The sequence below is a fragment of the Cyrtonyx montezumae genome, unplaced genomic scaffold (genome assembly GCF_038088225.1).
Source record: "Cyrtonyx montezumae isolate F1298 unplaced genomic scaffold, pur_monq_1.0 scaffold_2, whole genome shotgun sequence".
NCBI classification, from domain to species: domain Eukaryota; kingdom Metazoa; phylum Chordata; class Aves; order Galliformes; family Odontophoridae; genus Cyrtonyx; species Cyrtonyx montezumae.
Window position 1 is genome coordinate 51,227,390 of NW_027071936.1, and position 23,442 is coordinate 51,250,831.

Here is a 23,442-nt window from a genome sequence, read left to right on the forward strand (position 1 = left end):
TAGTTTCCCATCTTAGCAGGAAACTTCCTGTTATTCATATATCCTCTCTGTGACCTAATGTGAGGTGTCAAGTTTGTAATAAAAATGCAATGCAACGCAGCAAGTTTTATACCTCCAAGAAAATGAATCAATTCTGATTTCAATTGCTCTATTTGTAGGGGCTCTGCAGGGGGTGGCCTGAACAAAAAAGCAAAATGAGGAAGTTTCTGGATGACTATTTTCTACTATAAGATCTCATTATTTTTATATTAAAAGGCATTCTGTGAAGGGTGAAAAGATTCTATCCTGTAATATACATTCAGCATTCTGTTTGCACTTTATTGCTATTTTGCCCACACCTGAACTTTCATGAAGAGGGTCTTTAGGGCTGCAGGTATTTAAGGCTTAAGACTACAAACAAGACACAGTAGAACAGGATTTCTTTTGCATTTGTTAAGGTAGAACAGAGCAGTGTACTACAGTGGAGTGGTATGTGGCACTGTGAGATTATGGGGCTAAAAATTAGGAGACTGCATTATTTTTCTTCCTCTTTAATATTCTAATTTTCTTGTCAAGTGTGTCCTCATTATATATCACACTTTCCAACCCTGTATCATAGATGAGTAGCTCTTACAGAGTGTTTGTAGTCAGAGGACAGAAAGTATAATGTTTAATCCTCTTTACTGCACAGTTCATTGCCAGACTGCAAGTGAATTTCCAAAACTGAAAGTAAGGAAACAGCGATCTGGCTCCACAGCCCTGTGCTGTGCTACACACAGGTGCTGATCCCAGGAGTCCAGAATCCTGAGTGCCAGCAGGTGTCTGTGTTGTGGCTTTTCCATAGAGAATGAAGGTAGAAGTCCCAAATAAGGTGTTTATCATCAATCTGCACTACGACTGTAAGATGTTTCTTCGATCAGCAACAGCTGTTTACAGGTTAATAGCATTTTAAGACATAACAAGAAGAGCATCAAAAAGCCATGAAACGAGCACGTGCTTCCTGCAAAACTCTGTCCTCTTTCCCTCTCCTGTGGCAGCAATGGGTGGAATAAATCCTTCCCACTTACAGAGATACGTAGACTTCTCTGCAGGCCATTTTTGTTGCCTCTCCCCAGTGTCTTTGCTTTTGCAGTTACATTAGTTTAATTTTTCAGATTTACTAGGATTTGGGCTGCAGATATTATTTTGCCTTTTCTGTTTTATTGCAGACTTGTACTCTTCTCTTCAGCACAGTTACTGATTTGCAGCCAGTTCATGGTACTCAAGTATTAATTTTTGTCATGGGTTGCTAGTTTTCTTAGGATTTTATTTCCTCAGTAGTAAAAAGCATTGAAATGCCATTATTGAAATGAGTTTAAAAGTTTAGCATTCACAAGCATTGGTTTTGTTCACAATAACTTTCAATTTTCTCACTTTAAAACACCAACAACCAGAACCGTTAAAACAACAAGTGTCATAACGAGTCCCAGATTTCTTCATTGTTTTCCAGCCTGCTTTTAATTGTCTGAGTGTTACAAAAGAAAATTCAAAAGTTTTAAATTAGCAGTATTTAAAAATCTCAGAGTATCTGGAACTAATAAGGCTTCTCCTGAATGAAGAATGACCGTTACGTGTTAGTTTGTGGCCACTAGAATATGTAGTGTTAAGTTTTGTCCTGAGCTGACCGTTAGGAGAGAAACCAAGACTATGCTATATGGGATCAGTGAAATAGAGGAGCAAATCGTGGCAAAGAAAGAAATTGGAACCACATTGCTGTAGAACTGCACATAAACAAAGGCACCAAACTGATGGAGTAAGTGCACTTTCAATAATGTGTGTGAATGAAAGTATCAGTAATTCAAAATTGAAAAAGAGGTGAAAAAAAAACCTCAATTTGAATTTGTGTAGCCACCTGCCACTAACTAACTTAAAATCAAGTGAAAGTTACTGTGTGGCTGGGCAGAGAGAAGGGAAGATTACAGAAAGCATTAAAATGAAACAGCTGAGCTTTCTTACTACAGCTACAGAATTAAGGCATAAAATGAAAGAATACTCAGGGAGAATTTGAACCAAGTAATCATTAGATCAATAAAAAAGAATTCATTTCGGACAACTGGGAACTTAAGAATGTGAAAGCAAGCACAAAAGTGGTGTTTTGGCCAAGAACTTCTGGACAGGGAAAATAATTTTTTTTCTAATGTCAGCAGAAAACTTTGACTAAATGTCAGCAGCGAGAAGAAAATGTGAAATCATCAGCAAAAAGAAACATTTATCATTCCTGAACTTCCATGTCACCTATGGCAACTTCTGGGAACAAGGTTTTCCACGGAGAATATTATGAATAGTTACTGGCAATAGATTTCAAATATTTTTAAACATCTCCCTGAAAACAAAATATGTCATTGAGTGTCCACTCCAGAATGGCTTTTTATATCAGAGGAGGAAAATAAAGAACGATACACCTACTTTTGAGCAAGATCCAGGACGACATTCAAAAAACATAGAGTGATGGGGGTAGGTTTGTCGGGTTTTTCTGTACAGAAGCAGTTCATTCTAAAATGATGAACAAATGTACCCCATGAAGTCGTATAAGTGATTGTTCATCACAGTGGAACAGGTATGTAAGAGCCACTTAGAGAATTCTGAATTAAATAAAAACAGGTAGACAACTGAGGACAGGTTGTCAACAGAGATGCATGAAACTCCTCCTACTGGTGAGCACATTGGTGCGTATCCAATCCATCACTGCTTCATAGGTCTCACAGTGTCCAACAGGATCATAGTACCTTGCTACCATAAGGGCTGAAAAATGCCACCAATGTCTCCACAGAGCTGCCCACAGGTGAAACTTTTGTGAAGAAGACACCAGAATGCAAAACACTCCATCTACAGAGAAGCATTTTCCACCCTAGCAGGTCAGGTTTCCTCCTGCCAGCTGGCCAGCCAAGGAGCACCTCAACTGCTGTGAAATAGCCATCCTGACCCCATCCTTCTGGCTAGTATTTCTTCATTTTATGAGATTGGTTAGAGTTCTGACATGGGATTGACCAGAAGTACCTGTGTTCTCGTTTGGAGAGCTGACTGTGGTGGGGTAGAGGAAGAGGCAACACTGACAACAGTGACCCTAGCAACATTTGCCATCAAGCCAGTGCAAGTTACTCCTCATAAAGAAAAGGCATTTCACCTGCAGAATAGGGGTAAGTATTTTTCTGCAATCTAGTATCTGAGAAGGATGTGTTTTCAGGCTACACGTAAAAGTTAGAATGATAAATTTTAAAGAACCTAGTACCTAGAGGCAAGGAGCATTCTTTGGGAATGTCTTCTGGTGTATTTATTTATTTATTTTTAATAAATTGTGTGAAGAACTGCACAAATTGTATATCTTACCACAGAATCTATGCCAGAACCATTAAACCCAAAAGTTAAATTATGGCATAGTTGAAGACCACAATAATACACAATTTCTGGAAAAACTAGAATTATCTTCTATGAGTGTTATCCAGAAAACAGCACAGGTTCTTGTATTTTCCGTGTAGAAGCAAACCTCAAATAAACCCCAAAGGCTCCTAGAATACCTAAAAATACAAAACCATTTTTGTATTTTTGTACCAAATTCTCACTCTGTAATATGCTAGGCTCTTCATCTTAAATCATGATTATCAGATCCTGGTTATTATACAGATATCTATATCACAGTTTTGAGGGAGAAGACAACAAAAGGCTAACTTTAATGCAATTTGTATTCATTTCACTGAAATGGAGACATTCTTATTTACAGAGAAATACCCCTGAGTTTTAAGAAGACAGCCCCTGTCATATCCTCGTCTGCCATTGTAACACCCTCAGAAGGGAGGAATTCAAGACAGAGCTGTCTGCTATGTCACAGGACAGAAACTTTAAGTCCTGAGTATGTAGAGGCACAAAAGAGGATGTGCTATGTCTCCTTGGAGACCTTAGTGGGCCACTGAAATAGTAAAAAGAGAAGGAAGTGCTGTTGCTGCTCAGCTCAGAAAATAACAAGGATTCTTAGCTAAGCAAATAGACACACACGGGATTTCTTGGGAGTTAACATAAAGGCTTCCAATCACCTCACCCTCAAGACAGGAAAGCAAAAACTACTAAATCTAAGCAAAAAGCAGGAGTGCCTCAAACAGAGCACCTCAGAAGTCTGTTGACCATCAGATGGCCACACTAGGGTTCCAAGAACATAAAGGTTAGGAAAATGAACTCAGTTTTACCATTTAATGTCTAAACAGGGTACTTCATCATTACCTAACTGGCCAAGAACACCCTGATGGTGCTACTTAGAACACAGACTACCACTCCAACCTTTCAAAAGCTCAGCTCTCACTCATTGAGGATACTGAAGATTAGTTGAAAACTTGGCTTTTTACCATACAGCCTAACTGAATACATGTAATTTAAAGCTCCTATGGTACCTTTCATAAACGAAGCACAGATTCACCCTTGACAGGGCTTGTGAAGATCTCTTATAAAAAGATAAACATTTGCACTACTTATTCTAGGTTTGCTTAGTTCTGGACCTATTACTGCTGTGGAAAATTCAGGAAGGTTTGACTGATTCTGCTAAAGAAGTATCTTAAGGAAAAGGTTAAATAAATTTCATGCCTATGCAATGATTCAATGGATTTATGATTTAAAACCTAAGCTCATGGAATTTTGAACACAACACAGTTTTTATTTTGCTGAATTAGAAGAGCAGACATTTTATCAACACAAGAGATTCTGCAAACTTCATTTGATCATACTGCATAATTCTCTTTTCTTTGCGTCAGACTGAATTTCAGTGATTCCGAAAATCTGAAGTGCCATTTTTGGATACAAAATTTGTAAAATACTTTTTTATGTACACATATATATCATACACACATACCTATGCGCCTGCACCCATGTTCCTTTTGCTGTCATTTCACCATTAGATTCCATATAAAAACCAAGGAGGTTTTTTTGGATACTTTTCTAATGGCTTAGAATACCCACTGAGGCTGAAAACAAGCCAGAGTTTCTGGAAATCTAAATCCTCTTATTTTAATAGTTTTTTAAATCCTTGGCCTTTAGCTTTGAACTTTTACCAAGAAAAGTTATATCTTATAAACAATGGCATTTGTTGATTGGATGAAGGACTAGATCAATATTGGTTTTGGCAACTCTTTTTGGCTGTGTTTGCCTGAAGAAATATGCTGGTTGTGGTGTTAAAAAGTTATGTCAGTTCCTTAACATGTGCCTCTTTTTCTTGGAGCATTGCCTGAAATTCAGTTTCCAAAGTTACTTCCAGAAGTTAACCTAGAGGCTGGCCTCCTCTGCAAAGGAAGCTACACAAAAAAGTACTGGAATATAATCTACTGTTGTGAGCTATCACCACGCATGAAGTGAAATGATTCAAGATTAAAGACATATCATAAAACAATGTATTTTTGTTTCACAGAAGCCATAGGCCCCAACTGTAATTTACACTGATTAAGTCTGATTTACACTGCTCTTGCATTTTAAAAGGAGGTTGGAAGTAGAATGATAGCAACAAGGTTTTAGGCACTATGGGAGTAATGTATCTGACACACAGCGAAATACAAGCCACATGATTTCCATGAATCTGTTCCTGATGCAGTACTATGAATGAACAAAAATCAACCTTCTAAGGAAAATATGCCGTTTTGATTTTGAAGTTTCCGCTGAGAGGAAATGCAAACTGACAAATTGCTATGATTACATTCAGAATTAACATTTTCATCTTATTTTAATTTGAATTTGTTTAGCTCAACTTCTGTCTGTTTCAGCCTCTGATATGCCTACTACAAGAAAGAGTCGCTTTGATTTAAAACGCCCGTCCTCAGAGGCAAAGGCTCCTCTCAGAATTCTGTACTTTTCAATGCATAGGTTGAAGGATGAGCTGGCTGAACTCCAGAGCAAGATAAAATAGTCCTATAACTGGAACAAGGGTACCAATATAGCATCAGCATAATCTCTCATGTTTTTATCCTTCCCCTAGATCTTGCTAAAATAGTTGCACCAATCTGATGATTTAAAATGGTTGCCTAATTAACAGTTTAAATTTAATAGTGGTCCCATAGCTATCTGTCAATCTCCCTATTCGTACCCTTAGTTCAACTATCTCTCCTGGTGCTTAGACCTTAGCTGTATTCCCATAAAGCAATCACATTACATTCCAGACTTTCTTTTGCTGTGATAAACAAGACAAGCTCCTTCATTGCTCTCAAGGAGCAGTCTTCACATTTCACCCATCTGCCTTCTGTACATTCATAAGTCTGAATTCTCAGATGTCAGCAAACACATTTTTCACAGAGCACCTTACTAAGAGTTTCAATGAATAACATTAATATTTTCTGATTTTAAAAAAGAAATTCTCTCACCTGATTCATGTTGCAATTAATTACGCCTTTTTACATTCAGGTCACTTTGTCCCCCTGCCTGACAAAAGTCTTTTCTTCTATTGTTGTGTTATTGTAGAAGTCTGATGAGGAAGGCCACTTTACAACAGAGATTCATGTTGTTTGACCCAAAAGATGAAATTCATCTCCTCTGTCTTCAGGCACTTTCAGAAAGTAATTTAGTCTCCCCTGAGAAAGGTGTCCCAAACAGGTGGCATAAATGAGCAGTAAAAGCTCCCATCCCTGTATGTTAATTACAGATGGCTTTTGATAATGCTGTAGTGGAAAGTATTGCATCAATTGATCATACAAACACAGTATTGTATTTCCTCTCCCAGGAAAAAGAACAAAACCACTTACTGAACATTGCTGCATATTCTGCATCATTTCCAATTTTCCTCTAATGATGTCTAAATGGGTTGTTTGTGATCTTTTCTGGTCATTACTTTTAGCATTGATCTTATATATAGAAATAGAAGAAACTATAGTTCATACATTTATGATGTCCAGGAATCTCCTCCTCCCACATCCTACCCAGAGTCAAGGATATAGTATTTATTTTGAACTTTAAAATAATTATTTAAGGCAATACAAGAGCCCCATCCATTGATAGATGAAGTAACTTTTGATTATGTATGTAGTAATTTTTCCATCAAACTGTCCTTTATTAAATGGCTTCCCTTTCACTTTAGTGTCAAACAAAAAAAAAAAAAAAGAAAAAGAGTTCTATTCCAGGTTTTTTATTATTGTAAGTGATTTCTAATGAAAAACGAGTTATGAATGTCAATCCATTATGATTTAAGGATAACTGTTACTGTGCAACTTCAACTGTTGCACTTTTAATAACCGATGAAGTGACATATTCATTGCTTCTTTTTCTCCACTGTCACAACATTTCTATGTGATTACTTGCATCAAAGTAAGATAGGCTTTGTACAACATGTGGGTGGTTGTCTCTATGATTATTTTGAACAACTTTTTCCATAAAGAATTCAAAAATATTTTACAAAAAGAAATTCAAAGAATATACATCAAAATTATTCTATTCAGAAAAGGAAGTCAGGTAGTACAGGTATATGAAACAGTTTGACAGTATATGTCAGTTTAGGCATGAAGTGAAATTCAGATAGAATTCAATTACGTGTTGGATTTGACCAGTGAAATGTCACTCTGATAAAAACTAATAGAAAAAATGTAAGGGCAGTAAATATTTTGCAATTGATTTTTCTTAGTTTTCCTTGATATGGAGAATATAATCTTGGAAGTCTCTCTTTCTCTCCATTAAGACAACAAACATGAAGTGATTTATGAATCGAGCTGCTCATAGACTTATTAGTACTCACTATATCTTTAAAGATTTTGGAATGCCATCTCCCATTCTCCAGTTCTTTCATTATTCCAGAAAACCTTTCCAGTCTACACTCAGTTAAATGTATGTTCTTCATCACCAAAACTAATAATTTCCAGAAAAGGAGAAAAAATGTTCTAAAATAAGTGTCCGTTTTTCTGTACTTCACAGGAACATTTTCAGACAATTTTATAAGCCCCAACCTTCCTGCAGCCACTGGCAGTGTTCTGTCTGAGTTTTGATCAGTACTACTTTTGATGGCAGGATCTGTCATCATTTGAAGTGGTATGCAATAGAAAATATTTGGCATTTTTTGCTATGTTCAGTTAGAGTTCTGAAATGCTCTAATCCTCCTTTACCTGAAATGCTGATTCTGAATTATGATGAGAGCAGAGATAATTTCCTTATATCTTCAGAATTTGTCTGACATTCATGGGTGCAAACTGTATCCTGGAATGTCGGTGTCTCTGCCTATGACTCTAGATTGTCAAATTTGATGATTTGACTCAAAAGTAAAATTAAAAAGTACTTTTTCCGATGGCCAAAGAGAGATTTATTACTCTTTTTAGTCTTTATTTCTTTTGCCCATTTGCTCAATCTAAATATATGATAAAAGGATTTCTTTACCAAGGGTACTGAAGTCAATCCACACTTCTGGAGAAGCTCTCACCAATTCACAGGTGTCTTGTCAACGGTACAGCCATTTCCTCATCGGGCTTCCTGTCTAATGCACAGTGTGTACTTCCCCAGTGTATCTCCACATTTAATACACCAGCATGTCCTTGCTGCTAAGCCTGGGCCAGGGATACGGCCACACCTCATCTTGACAAGGCAGGGCCCTCATCTGACCAACAGTGGGAACAGTTCCCTCTGCTTTCATCTCAGAACAAAGTGAAGCTGTTGGGCTTTCTATGGAAGGACTTTCTTTTCTGTTGGGATTTTAGGAGAGGCCTCAGATCTCATTTACTCTGTGATACATTTTGTCATTGTATTGGAATGCCCTTCTTCATCACATCTTTTTCTTCTTCAAAGAGCAAGATTTGCAGGCTTTCTCTCAACTTTGTCATCCAGCTTAAGCTACTTGAATCTTCCTCTGTACATTCTCCCATCATTTACCCATTGCTGTGGGTCATCTTTGAGTTCTCTCCAATATTTATTATTATTATTTTTTTAAGATAACTCTTGAATGGTAAGAGCAAGAGCTGCAGTATTCTAGAAGCTCTTTGAAGCAACAGGCAAGAGCAGAAACTTTTAGCCAACTCACTTGCTTGTCTTCTCAGGTTAATGTTATCCGTACTGATTCCCACCACTTAGCTCCACCCTCCTGCTCAGAGGCAGAGAGCAATCAATGAGATTATTAGTGATCCTCAAGATCCTTATCAAAGTCCCATGCACATAAAACATCAATTCTCAGCCATGCAAAAGCTCTGTCAGCCTGCACACACACATGCCATCGAGGTGCAGATGCCTACAATCTCCTCATCAGCTCTGGGGAGGGACTCACAGGCAAGTGGAGGCCAACGTACACACTGACCATGTGCCTGAATCAAACACATTAAGAGCAGCCACCCTGAGGTGCTCCACAGCGCTTGTCCGAAGAGACATTTAGACTTTCCTCAAAGGCCTAAAACCATAGCTGTATGGTTCACAGAGAGAAAATACTGATTCAGAACAGTCTCCTCATCTTCCAGTATAAGAACTCTCAAAAGCAGTAATGGAGGGCAGGCAAAATATAACTCAATTCAACAAAAACTGACAAAGTTATGCTTTATGGCACCAGACCTAGATCATTTAATTAATTATTCAATTTTTGCATTAAGTTCTTTTTTCTGGAAAATATATTGTTAAAAGAGCTACTATAAAGTAAGACAGAAGCAGAATAACAGTACAGAAAGGTTTAAGAGTGTCTTTAAATAGTACAATAAGCACTTACAAGACTTTCATTTGGCTTGGCTTACAGCATCAGCATGCGACGTTCTTGCAGTGCCCTGAATCACTGAGCCACAGAACTGCCTTACCCCATCCCTCTGTAATTCCCAAGCAGAGAGGTTTCTGAGAAGTTGGCTGAGCTGTGGTATTTTCAGCTTGAAGTGGAAAAGGCAAGCTTTCCAGATCTTTCATGTGCAATATACTAACTCTATGTAAAAGAGTAGACTTCCTCATTCATATATGGAGCAGGTTATATTCCTCTTTCACTATGACTGTCAGATCTATGACACAACCTCGCAAACCCACTGTAGAGAAATTCGGAAAGATTTTAGAGAAGACTTTTAACTTTTACTGAATACAAAATGCCAGGGACTTGCTTTTAATGACTGAAAGTTTGTTCTAAAACTGATCTTAGTAAGAGAAGGAAAATGAGTCATGTGGAACATATATCACGTATGAGGCATCCTACCCACAGAAGGGCAGAGGGAATGCAGAGAGATTTGCCTAGACTTCTAACACCCTTGAAGTGCTTTCTCCTCCTTACCTTGCAGGACAGTATATATCTTTGTTTATGTACAGAAGCAGTCATTATGTTTATCCAAACCTCTACCTGAGCAGGCTACTCAGCATATGACTCACATGACTGCTTTGAATGGCACTGCCAGTGTGATCTACTGATGGAGACATATTCAGTGGTCAAGAGACAAGGGCAGATCTTAACCCAGGATGCCTCCCATCTCACATCCTGCTATGGCAGCAACAGAAAAAGGAAATGTCTGGAAAGTTCCTGACCCAGCCATCTTACTGCTGTATTTGAGGCCTGCAGCTCACACAGCCCCAGCATTGGCATCTGTGACAGTTGTCTGTCCCCTTCTCACCACTCCTCTGGGACTCTGCTCTTTTCAAACATGGATGCTACAGAGAGAAGCAAGAGAGCATGAATACAGCACAATGGATAGAATTAAGAAATCACATGGCCACTTGACAAAATTCAGAGTTGTAAGAAAGACACTTCTGGATGCTAGACAGGTCTAGCATCCTTTACAGGAAACACCCACATGCCTTTCTGTCTTGTAACATTTTCCCCTTTATATGTGTGCCAGCCAGGAGGAGGCTCTTGCTGCTCTTATTTTACATCAAAAGAACAGGGACCCAGTGGTGTTAACAGAACAGCAGGCACTGGGAAAACAACAGCCATGACTGTGCAGTTAGTCAGCCCTTCAGGAAGCAACCTCCGCCTTGCCAATGAGATGATCCTATTTCCAAAGACTACTCACTTGAGGACTTCCTTTTAGTGTCAGATATTTGGCCTTAGAAATTATCACAGTATGAAAAGGTCAAGAGTTGATGTGGTCGTTGTGTGTAAAGGTATCCAGTGGAAGGAAATGGATCTTAAAGTACCAAAGATTTGTAGAAGTCAGGGCAGAGAAAGTGATTGTACCCACATTTGTTTGCCAAATTGACCCACAGACTGTTGAACCATGCTTTGTTCTGCTGGTGGTGATGGAGAGTCTTGCTCACATGAAAAAGCTTTGACTTCGACTCTTGGGTATGTCAATGGTTCCACTGAAACCATACTGCTGATTTCATAAGCTAATTATTTCCTGTGAATACCTTGGAAAAATTCTTAGAAGAGACTTAAATGAAGGTAGTATTGTAACTTGGCAAGATCACTTCTAAATTCATTACTGCTCATTTTCTGTTTTCCTTTGCAGAGCTCTGGTGCCTGTCATCAATAGTCAAGGGGAAAGAGGGGGCTGTTTTGTTTTATTCTGATTATACAGAACAAAATCCTATTGGCTTCAGTGTTTAGCCCTAAAAAATTTTTGAATTTCCCCTAGGAAACTGAAACTTTTGAATATTCTATGTTGATGTATTTTTAAGTCTGCCCAGATGTAATATGCTCACACAAATTAGCCTCACTTTTTGAGTACCTGGAACAGAAAGATTTCCTAAATAAAGAAGATATATTCTGTATTGATATTTTCTATTGTGATTCAATCCATATGATCAGTTTATATTTTTCTTAAGTCATGGATTGCAGAGATCATTTAGCCATGGTGGTTTAACATAGTGCCATGCTGTGTTTGTACATAAACACCGCAGAAGGGAGATTCCAATGGGATTTTAGCAACCCCTTTCCAACACAAGAGTTTTGAATAAGATTACTTGGCCGTAGGCAAAAGAATTTCCTTTTGGCAGTTTTTCTCTCCAAAGAAAACACGAAAAGTGGAAGTTAAATAGTGATGTTAATAGAGTTTTGTTGCAGTAAGAGAAAACGTGGTATTCTCAACAGCATAGATACAGCAGCAGCTGACAGACAGCTTCTCTGCTGGACCTTCCCTTTATTCAGCCTCTTTCCTGGATTCAGGTCTTCACAGAGCTAATCCCTTGCTTGGACCATGCCTGCCCATCCCATTTCCTTTTCTTAGAATCCTCCATATCAAATGAAGGAGGGCAGAGTGCAAGAAATGAGGTCAATGCTGAGATTTTACTATTTTAAGTGCTAGTTACTAAGGAAATGCTTGCAAATATTAGGGTTTGCTTTCTGTTAAGTTCTAATGGAAATAAAAAGATGAAGACTGAACAATTCTGTGAAAAGGTCACAAGAAAAAAGAACCCATACTTCTGTTTGGCTGCCATCTGAATGGTGTAGGAAGCACCAGAGCACAGCAAGTCTGTTTCAAGCACTTACTAGAGCCAGGGAAAAAGTATTTTCTTAGAAAACATGTCAGAATAATGCCCTATCTGCTACAGGTTTTCTGTTTTGCTTTCTTTTCTTGTATTCTCTTTCCATTTCATCTTACCTGGTGAAAGAAAAGAGCATAAAGGAGGAAATATTTTCACTCTTAGAAAGAAAACTGAAAGAATGATTTTTTTTTCCCCAAGAGATGTACATTTTCCTACTGAAAAATAGTTCTTCATCAATAATACCAGTCAGTTCCTGACACTATCTGCATTCATGACTACTGATGTGGCACTGATTATGACCTCACAGTCTACAGTCATACCATACCATACCATACCATAGCATACCATACTGGTTAACAAACCCACAGCCTCATGTGCTGACTTCGTTTAAGTTTTCCTTGGAAGACTATCTCCCAGGTCTCCCTCTCTGTCTGCTGGCCTCAGTATTTCCATACGAGACAAGTTTATGCCTGAGTCCCACCAGAGGAGATTCCCTAGGCTGGACAGACTTTGGCAGTTTTCCCTTCACTAATATTCCTAAGTCCTTATCAAAAAGTCTATATAAAATCAACTTTAATTGAGCATTGGCCAACTAATGAGAAATGAATCTTTGGAAAACACAAATTAACTGTGGGAAACAACTGGACTTCATCCTGTATTTTATGGATGTCCTCAAGATATTTAAATTGGTGAAGAGATATCTAAACAATTCAGGTTTTATTTTTTTCTCTGAATGCAAAGTTAGTATACCCTCAGTACAAATATCAGATGGGATGCATGTTGTGACAGCATCTAGCACACATGCCATCCTGAAAGAAATTCTACTGTTGAAAATGATTGTTTTCAAGGAATCTAAAAAATAATATCAATTGGAAGTAAAAACAATTTTTTACTTACATTTTTTGTTGATTGAAAAATTAATAATCTTTGTAAAGAATTCATCTCAAAAATATTTCCTATGAACTGGACTCCTCTGGATAACCTCTTTTTAGCTTTGAAAATAGACAACACAATCTCATCTCACTTTGGAAATTTCCCAATTTTCCAGTATTCTCTAATTTTTTACTAAAAAGTTGCATATAAGGGGCATTGAGACTGTTCTTTAAACCCCACTTCTTTCTGATTTCTCTTTTGTTATCAGCTCTTAGTGTCTTATTTCTTTCTCTGTCACACAGCATGGGGACCTGTCACTTCTCACCTACTAATACCTACATCATCTGTACATGAATAAATTGCCTCATACTTTCAACCTGTCTGTACAACATAGTTAGGTTAAACTGAAGAGGGTCTTTTATCACCAGTAACCTAATTAAAGAGATCCCTCCCCTTGCTGTGCAATAGTTTGTCATTTCCTTGGCTTGTGTGAGTATAGGGTTAAAATGTGAAGCTGGTCATAAAATGATCCGAGTACAAAACAATCTGACTGTAGTATGGTGCTGAGTGATCTAGCCAATTAGATACATAGGTACATAAATACATCGCTGTGACAGGGTGATAAATATACCTTTGGTTGTAAATAACCTGTAAATATACCAAATGAACAAGCCTGTTGATTTGGAATTTAATGTTTGAAGATTTCCTCCCATGTATCCACCATGTGTTGATTAATGCTCCAGCTCTAGCAAGTAGCAAGTCATACTGAAGGCAGCTACACAGTTCTGTGTCAGGCAGATGATAGCACAGCACTTCCCATCTATCTGGAGCAATATGCATTCCTGCTCTGCAACAGGTATGGAACAGAATGATCTATCTCTAAGTAATCCATTTATTCTTTTTTCATTCCTGTTGATAATCTCTGCACATTGGCTTGTAACTTAGTCTTGTTTCCTTTTACTTCTCCTTTGTGTTGTACATGAGAAAAGCAGCAGTAGATTCTTAAACAATACTAATTTTAATAAACAATTCTCATGTTAATTTTCTGTTCCTAACTATGCTTAGGAACTGCTGTCAGCTTTGGAGAATTGGCTTGCTATTTTTCTTGAATCATTTAATGCCTCATTCTAATTGCATAAGGTAACAAAATCATAGACCACTCTTCCTCTGTTAGGAGGAGCTCCTATTTTAAGTCATCCACTCCTGGGTGCAAAACTTTCTGTATTTAAAAGTTGGCTCTTATTTTTAGATTCTGTTTTAGAGTACTGCATTATATATCCTGCAAATACAAGTTGAAGGCATGTACAATGATGTCTTATTCTTCTTCTCAGTGCTACCAGATTACAATCCTGTCAGCTGCATAAAAGGGCTGACCAGTGTAAATGATCATTACTAGTCCCTCTTTCAGAACCTGGCAGACATAGACCACGTGTGTAGATGAGGCTCAGTACTCATTGGTCCATGGCTCTGGCATGATCCATTGCTCTGTCTGCAATGTGCAGCAGCTCCTTGCCCCACCCCACCTGCCTAGGCCAACCTTCCCTCCACAGGGCTCATACTTCAGCCGTGGGACACATCTTGTGGCACGGCAGCCATACTAGTGCTGTTTTGTTATTGGTACACATGGCAGCACTCTGTAGAGCAAGACAGCAGATTTGAAATGTGATTTGAGCAACTGAATCAGAGGACATTGCAGAGAAATTGAGCTAGAAGGGAAGCCAACATATTTCAGAGAACACAGACATGACTCAGAGTCACAGGACCATGAATGCTCAAAGTTCAAGTGTCTTAAACTGAATATGAAAGACTACCAGCTTTTCCATCCATCTCCTCATTTTGTCTCTCTTTGGACCACTGCTTATGGTAGTTTTTCCATCAACTACAGGGAACATGAGATGAACTGGAAAAGAAAAAAATGGCTTGCAAAATGCTACTTTTCTGCCTTTCAGACTGAAATATTATTTGCAACAGGGTGATCCTTTGTGCCTCGAAGAAGTCACACGTACTAGAGGGTGACTGTTCCATTTCAGAGTTCATTGCATTAGGGAGGCAGTGCAATAAAACCCAGCATTAAACTTATAAGAATTTGAGACAACTTTGAAAAGTATCACTTCTGATCAGACGACTTCCTAGTCTATGCTTCAACTACAATGTAAATGGCTAATTAAAATTTGAACTTAAGCCTTCTTCCCTCCTATATTCCCCCTTCTCCTACCACTGCAGTTTAAAGAAACAAAAAGAGGAAATCTGATGAGTACATTTTTCCAATTGTAGAACAATTTTTGCTTAGTGTTCCCTGCAGTGTTCTCATTTCTTATTCCATTTGCACATGGCAGAAGGAAGAAGTGATTGCTACATGACCTCAGTGTGCCCATGCTATCTTTTACCCAGACAGCAAATGAGAGCTGAGGACCCAGCTATGTGGCTTTTAGCAAAGGTCTCAGGAGGTGCCCAGTGCCCAGGCTGACCTCAGTGCCACCCCACGATCACATGAATACTGGATAACATCATACAACTGATCCTCCTGAGACTGCAGGGAGAATACATTATTCAGTCACTTCTGATTGTCATAAATCTTTAAGGAGATGGCATAGAGTGTAACACTTCCATGGATATTTCCAGCAAATTATCTCAGTTTATTTTTAAAGGCGTATTTGTGAGAGAAACTTTTAGAAACTGGTAGTTACCTGTACCAGAAGCCCTGAGACTGCTAGCATACCAACATTCAGGAGTCCTCTCTGATAGAAGACAACACCAGATTTTTTAGAAGATGATTAGTAAATCCTTATAAGAGGGTTATTTTTTTTATTTTTAAATGAAACTATTAGTTGTTAAATCACTGGTCCCAAACATCTGATCTAGTGGGTGGCAACCCTGCCCACAGCAGTGGAGTTGGAACTAGATGATCTTTAAGGTTCCTTCCAACCCAAGACATTTTGTTATTCTATAATTCTATGAAGATATATTGCTTGGACACATCACTATCAAAATAACAAATGCCTATTCTGCCCTATATACTGTCCCTTTATAGGTCTGTATATAACCAGGAACGGTTGCAGTTAACAAGGTTGAAATGGTACAGAGAAAACAGGCTTTATGAATGAAGTGCTGTGTGAGATTACATCTGAGAAATGAGAAGGATAGCCCCAAACCAGTGAGCAGGAAATCTCATCTACTTGGCGAACAGCAGCAAATAAGAAAGCTTATTGCCTCTTTGTCAACAACTTTTTATATCAATAAGGCTGGAAGGAAGGAGATTTACCTTCATGGCCAAAAATGCCCACCTTCTGCTGGTACTTGAGGATCCTTTATGACACTGTAGTGCTTTGTCTCCTAACCCCAAGAAATTACATGGGCAGACAGAGTCAGTGGGAAGGATATAGAAGATTACCCCATTTCTACTACCTCCTGCTAACTTCTGAATGAAATCCAGCATGTAAGGCTCACATTCCTGTTCTCAGCCTCTGCCTTGTATCTGTCTTATTTCCCATCTGCACTTTAGTTAATCTTTCTCTATTTCTGCCATCTGTTTAGTAAGTCTGTTCTACCCTTTCTTTTGCAACACTACTGCAAGCCTGTAACCAGAAAGATAACTGAGAGCGCTGGCTTTGATAGCCCAACACTTGAGTAAGTTTGCCAAGTCTCAGAGTGGCTGATAAGACTTTCAACTACGTTTTTCTTTCTGTTCTTCCCCAGGAAATGGTGAGTGTGAGTGCACAGCTTCCAGTAATCACACTGGACTTGGAAAGTTGGTTCCCCACACCTGTCAGAAAGCCAAGGCTGTTCTCATATCTTGATTTCTCCATTCATTCTTCATCTGGAGAAGCTATTCTGTCAATCTTTGGTGAACTGACATTGAAAAGTCTAATTGCAACAACAAAATGATGCTTTCTAACAAAAAGATCTGCCAGAATGCTCCTGATGTTTTATAAAAAAAGTTCCCAAAAAAACTTCTATACAATTTGATATTGTATAATTTTTTTTGAAAGAAGCAGCCATCTCATTTTTCCCTCACTTCAGTTGCACCGAGGGCAGAACTGCAGTCTCAGTGCTTAAGAATCACGTCTTTTATCTTACAACTTTGAAAACAGAACAACTGTAGGGGAATAAACTGACAACACAACATTTAAGAAACCTGAACTATACTACAAAACAAACACATAAATTAAAATCAGATTCAGTTTTTTCTGAACCTTTACATTTTTCTGCAGTATTACTTGCAACATCTTATAGGCATTACCTAGCACGGAAAAAAATATGTATTACAACTGAAGTATAGATGAAGTTTGAGCCAGAGACAATAAAATGAAGTCTTACTGTAGCTGATCTGACTAAGTTGTGGACCTGCCTCTGACAACTGAAAATGTACACTAAGCTCTACTGGGACATGCTTTAAACCAGTGTAAAATGGAACAGCCACTAAGAATATTACTCAAACCCTTGACATAGTTAATACTTCTCTTTTCCACCTTTGTACCTTGTCTGAACAGTCCTTTCCCACACAGACAAACAACAGGATAGCTTTAGTTCAGTTTGTTTCTTGGCAATATTCACTGTGAAGCCTCCCAAGCAATGTGACAGGAGTAAAGGATGCAGCAGAGCTGGGAAAGGAGTGAGAAACCTGGTAGTGTCTCCAGTAAAGGTCACTGGAAGCTGCTAATTTCCCCAGCAAAGCTGGTCTATGGGGAGGCCTATTTCTTATGTCAATTACCCCTCTGTGTATTCAGTACAACAGAAAGGAAGCATATTGGGACCATCCTGAGAAAACCTATTTTTCTGAAACATAGCAGATGGCCATGAGCTCTCTAAGAGGTGCTTGGCATTGGACACCCCAGGCTGTGTTTTATCAAAGGTAACCTGTCTGGCACACACTACGGCAGCGTCTGATGCACAGCACAACACTGCACTTCATTCCCCCAGCAGAATTTGAAAGATTCACTTAGCTATTATTTCTCCAGCTATTGTGAGTGGGAGTCACTCTCAATGGAGAAAAACAGACTATGTTATTCATTAAACAGTACTGTTCCTCTGAAAAAAAGACACACACAAGATGCAGACAAACTGTTAAATAATTTCCAATAGTTTGAAATATTTGTATTCATCTTTGTACATATTTTTCACCAGAATACATTTTGCACCCATTAACAAAGATGCTATTCCATTCAAATGGAGCTTCTCTGATGTCTCTTAGAACAGATTAGAAGCCAAGATATGTATCTTACTCAGTTCATTAGACTCTCCTATACTAGATTAAATAAGCAAGTATGTCACTAAATCTGTTCAGCATTAAAATGATACAAAATGTATTTTTCTTCTTCCAACCAAATAGTTTTCTTCAAATCTAAAACAGATGGAAACACAGTGAGTTATCATAGATGAGTTCATCTGGACTTCTGAATGGAATGTCCGACATTTGGTCACACATCTTGAGATGTGAATTAGGGTCTGAACAGGGAAATTTTTATCATCTTTTGTTTACTCTTGTGGATAGGCTCATTAGCTTCAGTGGACAACAAGTAAAACAAATGACGCATACAGCAAAAGCATGTGGGATAAGTTTCTGTATAAATTTTCTCAAGTGTAGTTCACACTCCCAAAGACTAACAGAAGTCCCAAAGTACCCCAAAAGTCCAACAAACAGAGTAAACGGAAGTATGAAAGTTAGATAAAAATCTGGTGCAGATCCTTATTCTAGATCTTCCACTAAACCTACATTTCTTGTCTGGAGGATTAATATTTCTGGGGACACACTGATTTACAAGTCATTTATGGAACAAAACATACTATTGTCATTTGACTGAAAAAAAAAAAAAAGCAAGAATGCAAAATATTCCTTTTCATATTCATGGAAAAAAAAAATGAAGGGGTTTTACAAATGTAGAGTGGACAAAATTAAATTTCTTGGTTTATAAGATTAAAAACACTTCCAATGAGAACTCACTCTCACACAGCAATGCAACCAGGATCAGCTGCAGAATCATATTCCATCATCAGATGTGCTGAATACTGCAATGAAGCTGCTCTGTATTGAAAAAGTCCTTGTCCTTTATTAGCCTAATCAGGCTGATCATGCCTTACTGAAGCTCAGGAGAGCTTTGCCATTGATTTCACTGATGCTAGAATTTTACCTCTAGTCAAGAGCCTGAATGTGAAATGCGCTGAGCTCCTGAGTCTTCTGTAATGTAAACAAGGCCTGTAAATACTTAGTAACTTCTCTAGGGTACACACATCTGATTTTTAGACTCGTGAGGGCTGCTTCAGGCTAATTTTCCAACATTCTTGATAAGATAAATTAGCATACTTGGAACTCCTTTCCATGAGAATTAAGCTGCTTCTCATTCTTAGACTGAACAGGTTTGGTTCTTTACACTGCATTGAAGTGGGGCCAGCATACTTCTAATATGCAACCCTCCTGATTCCCACGAGCAGGTTAGAAGAGTCTATTCTGTGGCAACGAAGAACAGAAAATCTGCCTATGACAGATTTAGCACACATCTGACTTGAAACTGTCCTCAAAATTAATTATATTGGGTTTTTTTCTTATTTGCTTTTAAACACTTTTTATCACAGTCTGAGGATCAGAATTCACTTCATTACTTGGAAATCACAGAAATTCCACCAAAAAGAATTCTAAACAGAGTGAGTTGATTTTACTGCTCCTATGATTCCACTGCAGTTCACTAAGTATTTTGTGTTTATTCTTTCTTGCATTTGGAAGGAGGACAGTGAAAATAGCTCCATTTCAATCTTCAGGTTTATAAGAAAACTTTCTTTCCTGGAGAATTCGGAGCTTTTGTGGTTTGCTTTTTAATTGAAATCAGAGACCAAAATCTCATTTATATTGGCTAAATTTTACCTTGTTCTTCTTGCCTAATATTTCTTCCTAGCTGGCCCTGCACCTTCAGCATGTATAGCCAAGAGGAATTATCAAGAATGGAGGTTCAGATGGAATTTAAATGGCCTAAATCTGGGTTTTAGTGTCTTCATTATCTGAATTTCTGGTTTTGATATTCCTAAGTGTCTGACAGAGACTTAAGGGTTTATGGACCAAGATCTAGGTTATTACTTGAACAGCAGAAGATATTCTGAAACAATATTCTGAAACATAAATGAATTTGCAAATGAATGCAAATGGGAATGTATTCAGTGAAAATTTCTCCATAGAACTTAGCTGACATCAGAAAGGATGAAAAATAGCACGATATTTTTAAAAAAGGGGGAAAGGAAAAAAGAATAATACTTACTGGAGCTGTGGAAGCTGTGGACATTCTCAAGATAATTAGTTACATATGTTTTAGTTGTGCTCAAGGGTAAAATAAGTTCTGGGATGAGGTAATAAATAAATTAAATGTGGTTTTGGAAATAGTTGTTCCTAACTACCCAAAATGTCCACTGCTAGAAAAAAAACTTGGATGAAGCCAGCTTTGGAAATCTGAAAGGACCACAGAAACAATTTTTATAAGAGCAACAATGCTGCAAGGAAGACACCACAAAAACTGAAGTCAGCACATCTTGTATGTTGCTGATTGATGCACTGAGCTAATCTAATTGATACATTTTGGAAAGATTTGTTTGAATAAGCTAGGTAATCTGGAAATGAGATATATAATAATGCACCCCCATATTAAGTCATCAATTTTTTTAACACCAACTCAAATATCAGCTGCATCTTTTGTTCACATGGCTGAATTCTATGAACACTGAATTGCTTTCCACCACTATCACCCTCTTTTTTTCCTTTTTGATTTTCAGGTTAGAAAATGAAAGTGCTATTTAGCTCCACTTATCATGTCATATGTTCATTCACTGCTAAGTCCTGTTAATCAAGTTTGCTTTGCTGTACCTCTAGAGTAATCTTTTAAGTGTTATGGGTCAGATTCAGATTAGATTCTGTCCTATCACTGTGATGAAATGTAAAATCTGCCTGACTCAGCCATTCAGAGAAGACAGATTTTAAGACCTTCACTATTCACTAGAGTGGTGCTTAGACCTGATTTCCATCTTCAGTGGATTTGCCAGCATGCTGGGACTTTGTCTTACAGGGTATACTTGTACAGTATATGGACCCATATTTCCCAAGGTTTTTATAAATTGTATAGTAATTTCCTTTCCCACAACACAGGTGATTAACATTAAAGGATGTTGGCCTGGGGCTCCTCACTACAAGAAAGACATTGAGGCTCTGAAGAGTGACCAGGGAAGGGCAATGAAGCTGGTGAGAGGTCTGGAGCTTTATGAGGAATGGCTGGGGGAGCTGAGATTGTTCAGTTCGGAGAAAAAGAGGCTCAGGGAAGGCCTTATTACTCTCTTCAGATAACTGAGGTTGCGGTGAGGTGGGAGTTGGCCTCTTCTCTCATGTAACAACAATAGGACTAGAGGGAATGGCCTTAAGTTGTGGCAGGAGAGATTCAGGTTGGACATAAGAAAATACTTCTTCTCCAATAGTGTGGCCAGGCACTGGAATGGGTTGCCCAGGAATATGATGGAGTCACCGTCCCTGGGGGTATTCAAAAAAAGTTTAGATGTTGTACTGAGAGACATGGTTTAGTGGGAAATATTGGTGATAGGTAGATGGTTGGACTGGAGGTTCTATGATTCTAAAACTCTATGTTCATCGAACTTTCCAGAGGATTTCATATTGGTCCCACCACTTCAGTAGCATTAATACTTAATAGTATTAATATGAAGTCTACAGGGTCATTTTATATCTATCTTGTTCCTTAAGTGACTACCTACAGAAGAATTTTTCAGATAGACTTTGCCCAGTTTGCCTGTACTCTGCCATTAATATAGTCACAGAGAAGAAGCAGTGAACATCTACCCTGTAAAGTTAGCATAAATTTATTCCTCTTCCCACACCTTCATGTACCTAAATAAGGTGAATAACATAATCCAGATGAAGCATTTTATTCAGGAGTCAGGTTCTCACTCACCTAGGTAACTCACATGAAAGATGGAACTTCTCTTTGAGATGTCTGAGAAATAAATGAAGTACCCAAGCAACAGAAAAAATTTGGTACTTAACTGAAATGTTGAAGGCAAGGATTATCTTTACAGACAACATATACCATGGGACTGCTAAAAACAGAAATTCTGGATCATCAGCATGACAATAGTGAAGATGAATACTGCTGTACAAAACTAGCAGAGTTACAGTGATCAGAGACAACAGACCTCACACAGAGAGCTTAATCAAACTTTGCTTGGCAACTTACCTCATCTGAAAAGTGTTTTGGCTGTGGTAGAACTTTATTTCAAACTGACTAACTCTAAACCATAGATTACCCTCCTCTTGTCATGAAATTAAATACTATGATTTTACCTACCTTTATTTACCAAGGTTAGTCAAATCATATGAACACACACCCAACAAAGGAGAAAGAAAAGATGGGATTTATGGATAGCTGACAAAAATGTATTTCTGTTGCTGATTATCAACAACTGATAGGAGCACCCACCCTCACAGACTACTTGGCATTGAATCATTTTATCTGCATGTTTTTCTAAAACTGCCTTAAGAATATGGGTTAGATCTGGGTGATACTGTCCACTTTTATTATGTTACCAAAGCTTCTGATGCAAATCTGATAGTTTGCAAGTTCTAGTTTCATTTCCCCCATGCCAGTGTAGCAAACATTCTATTAGTCAGCACTCTTTTAGAAAATGGAAGGATCAGAGACTTCATCAGCACCACCTCTGAGCAGCATTGCACAAAATAGTTGCTCTGAGACCTACATTCTTTCCTCATCCTTGCTTAGTACACCAGTCAAACTAGTAATTATGCTGTTAGCCTTGATTCATTCATTTGAATTTCATGTACTTCATCGCTACTTCACTTACAAGGCCTGTTTGCTGATTGAAAGCCTTTTGAAGCCTTCAAGCTTCCATTCACTTTTTCCTTTTCTCCACTGGTCACTAATGTCCAAATATCTAGGCATCCAGCACCAGAAGATAACAAAAGAATTAAAAAGGAAGAAATTGTCCACTTAACATCACTCGTGGATGCCTCACTGCTGAGTTTCTCAGCTTTTTTTCCTTGATGTTAAATTATTTGGAGAGGCTAAAGGAGTCTAAAAATCTGTATGAATATTCACTTCAGGCATGCAAGCTAATACAGGACACTTGTGCAAGCGACCTTACACCCAGTTAATGTGGACCATCATCTCACTGTACGGAATATCAGCTGAGATTTTATTGACACCCAGAACTTCCAAAAGTGTTTCTTCTCATTATAAA

The 23,442-nt window shown here is 38.1% G+C and overlaps 1 protein-coding gene across 2 annotated transcripts in view; it reads right to left on the bottom strand.

Annotated features, from left to right (window-relative positions):
- RBPJ (recombination signal binding protein for immunoglobulin kappa J region) overlaps window positions 1–23,442 on the bottom strand; it is a 137,977-nt gene that overhangs the window by 76,662 nt on the left and 37,873 nt on the right. The window contains exon 1 of one of the 2 annotated variants that reach the window (XM_065735696.1): window positions 9,647–9,664. The exons of the other annotated variant lie outside the window; for it this stretch is intronic. Coding sequence (XP_065591768.1) covers window positions 9,647–9,657 — 11 coding nt within the window. The 5' untranslated portion in view covers window positions 9,658–9,664. Of the gene's footprint in view, window positions 1–9,646; window positions 9,665–23,442 lie in introns of those variants that run through there. 2 annotated transcript variants of the gene reach the window in all.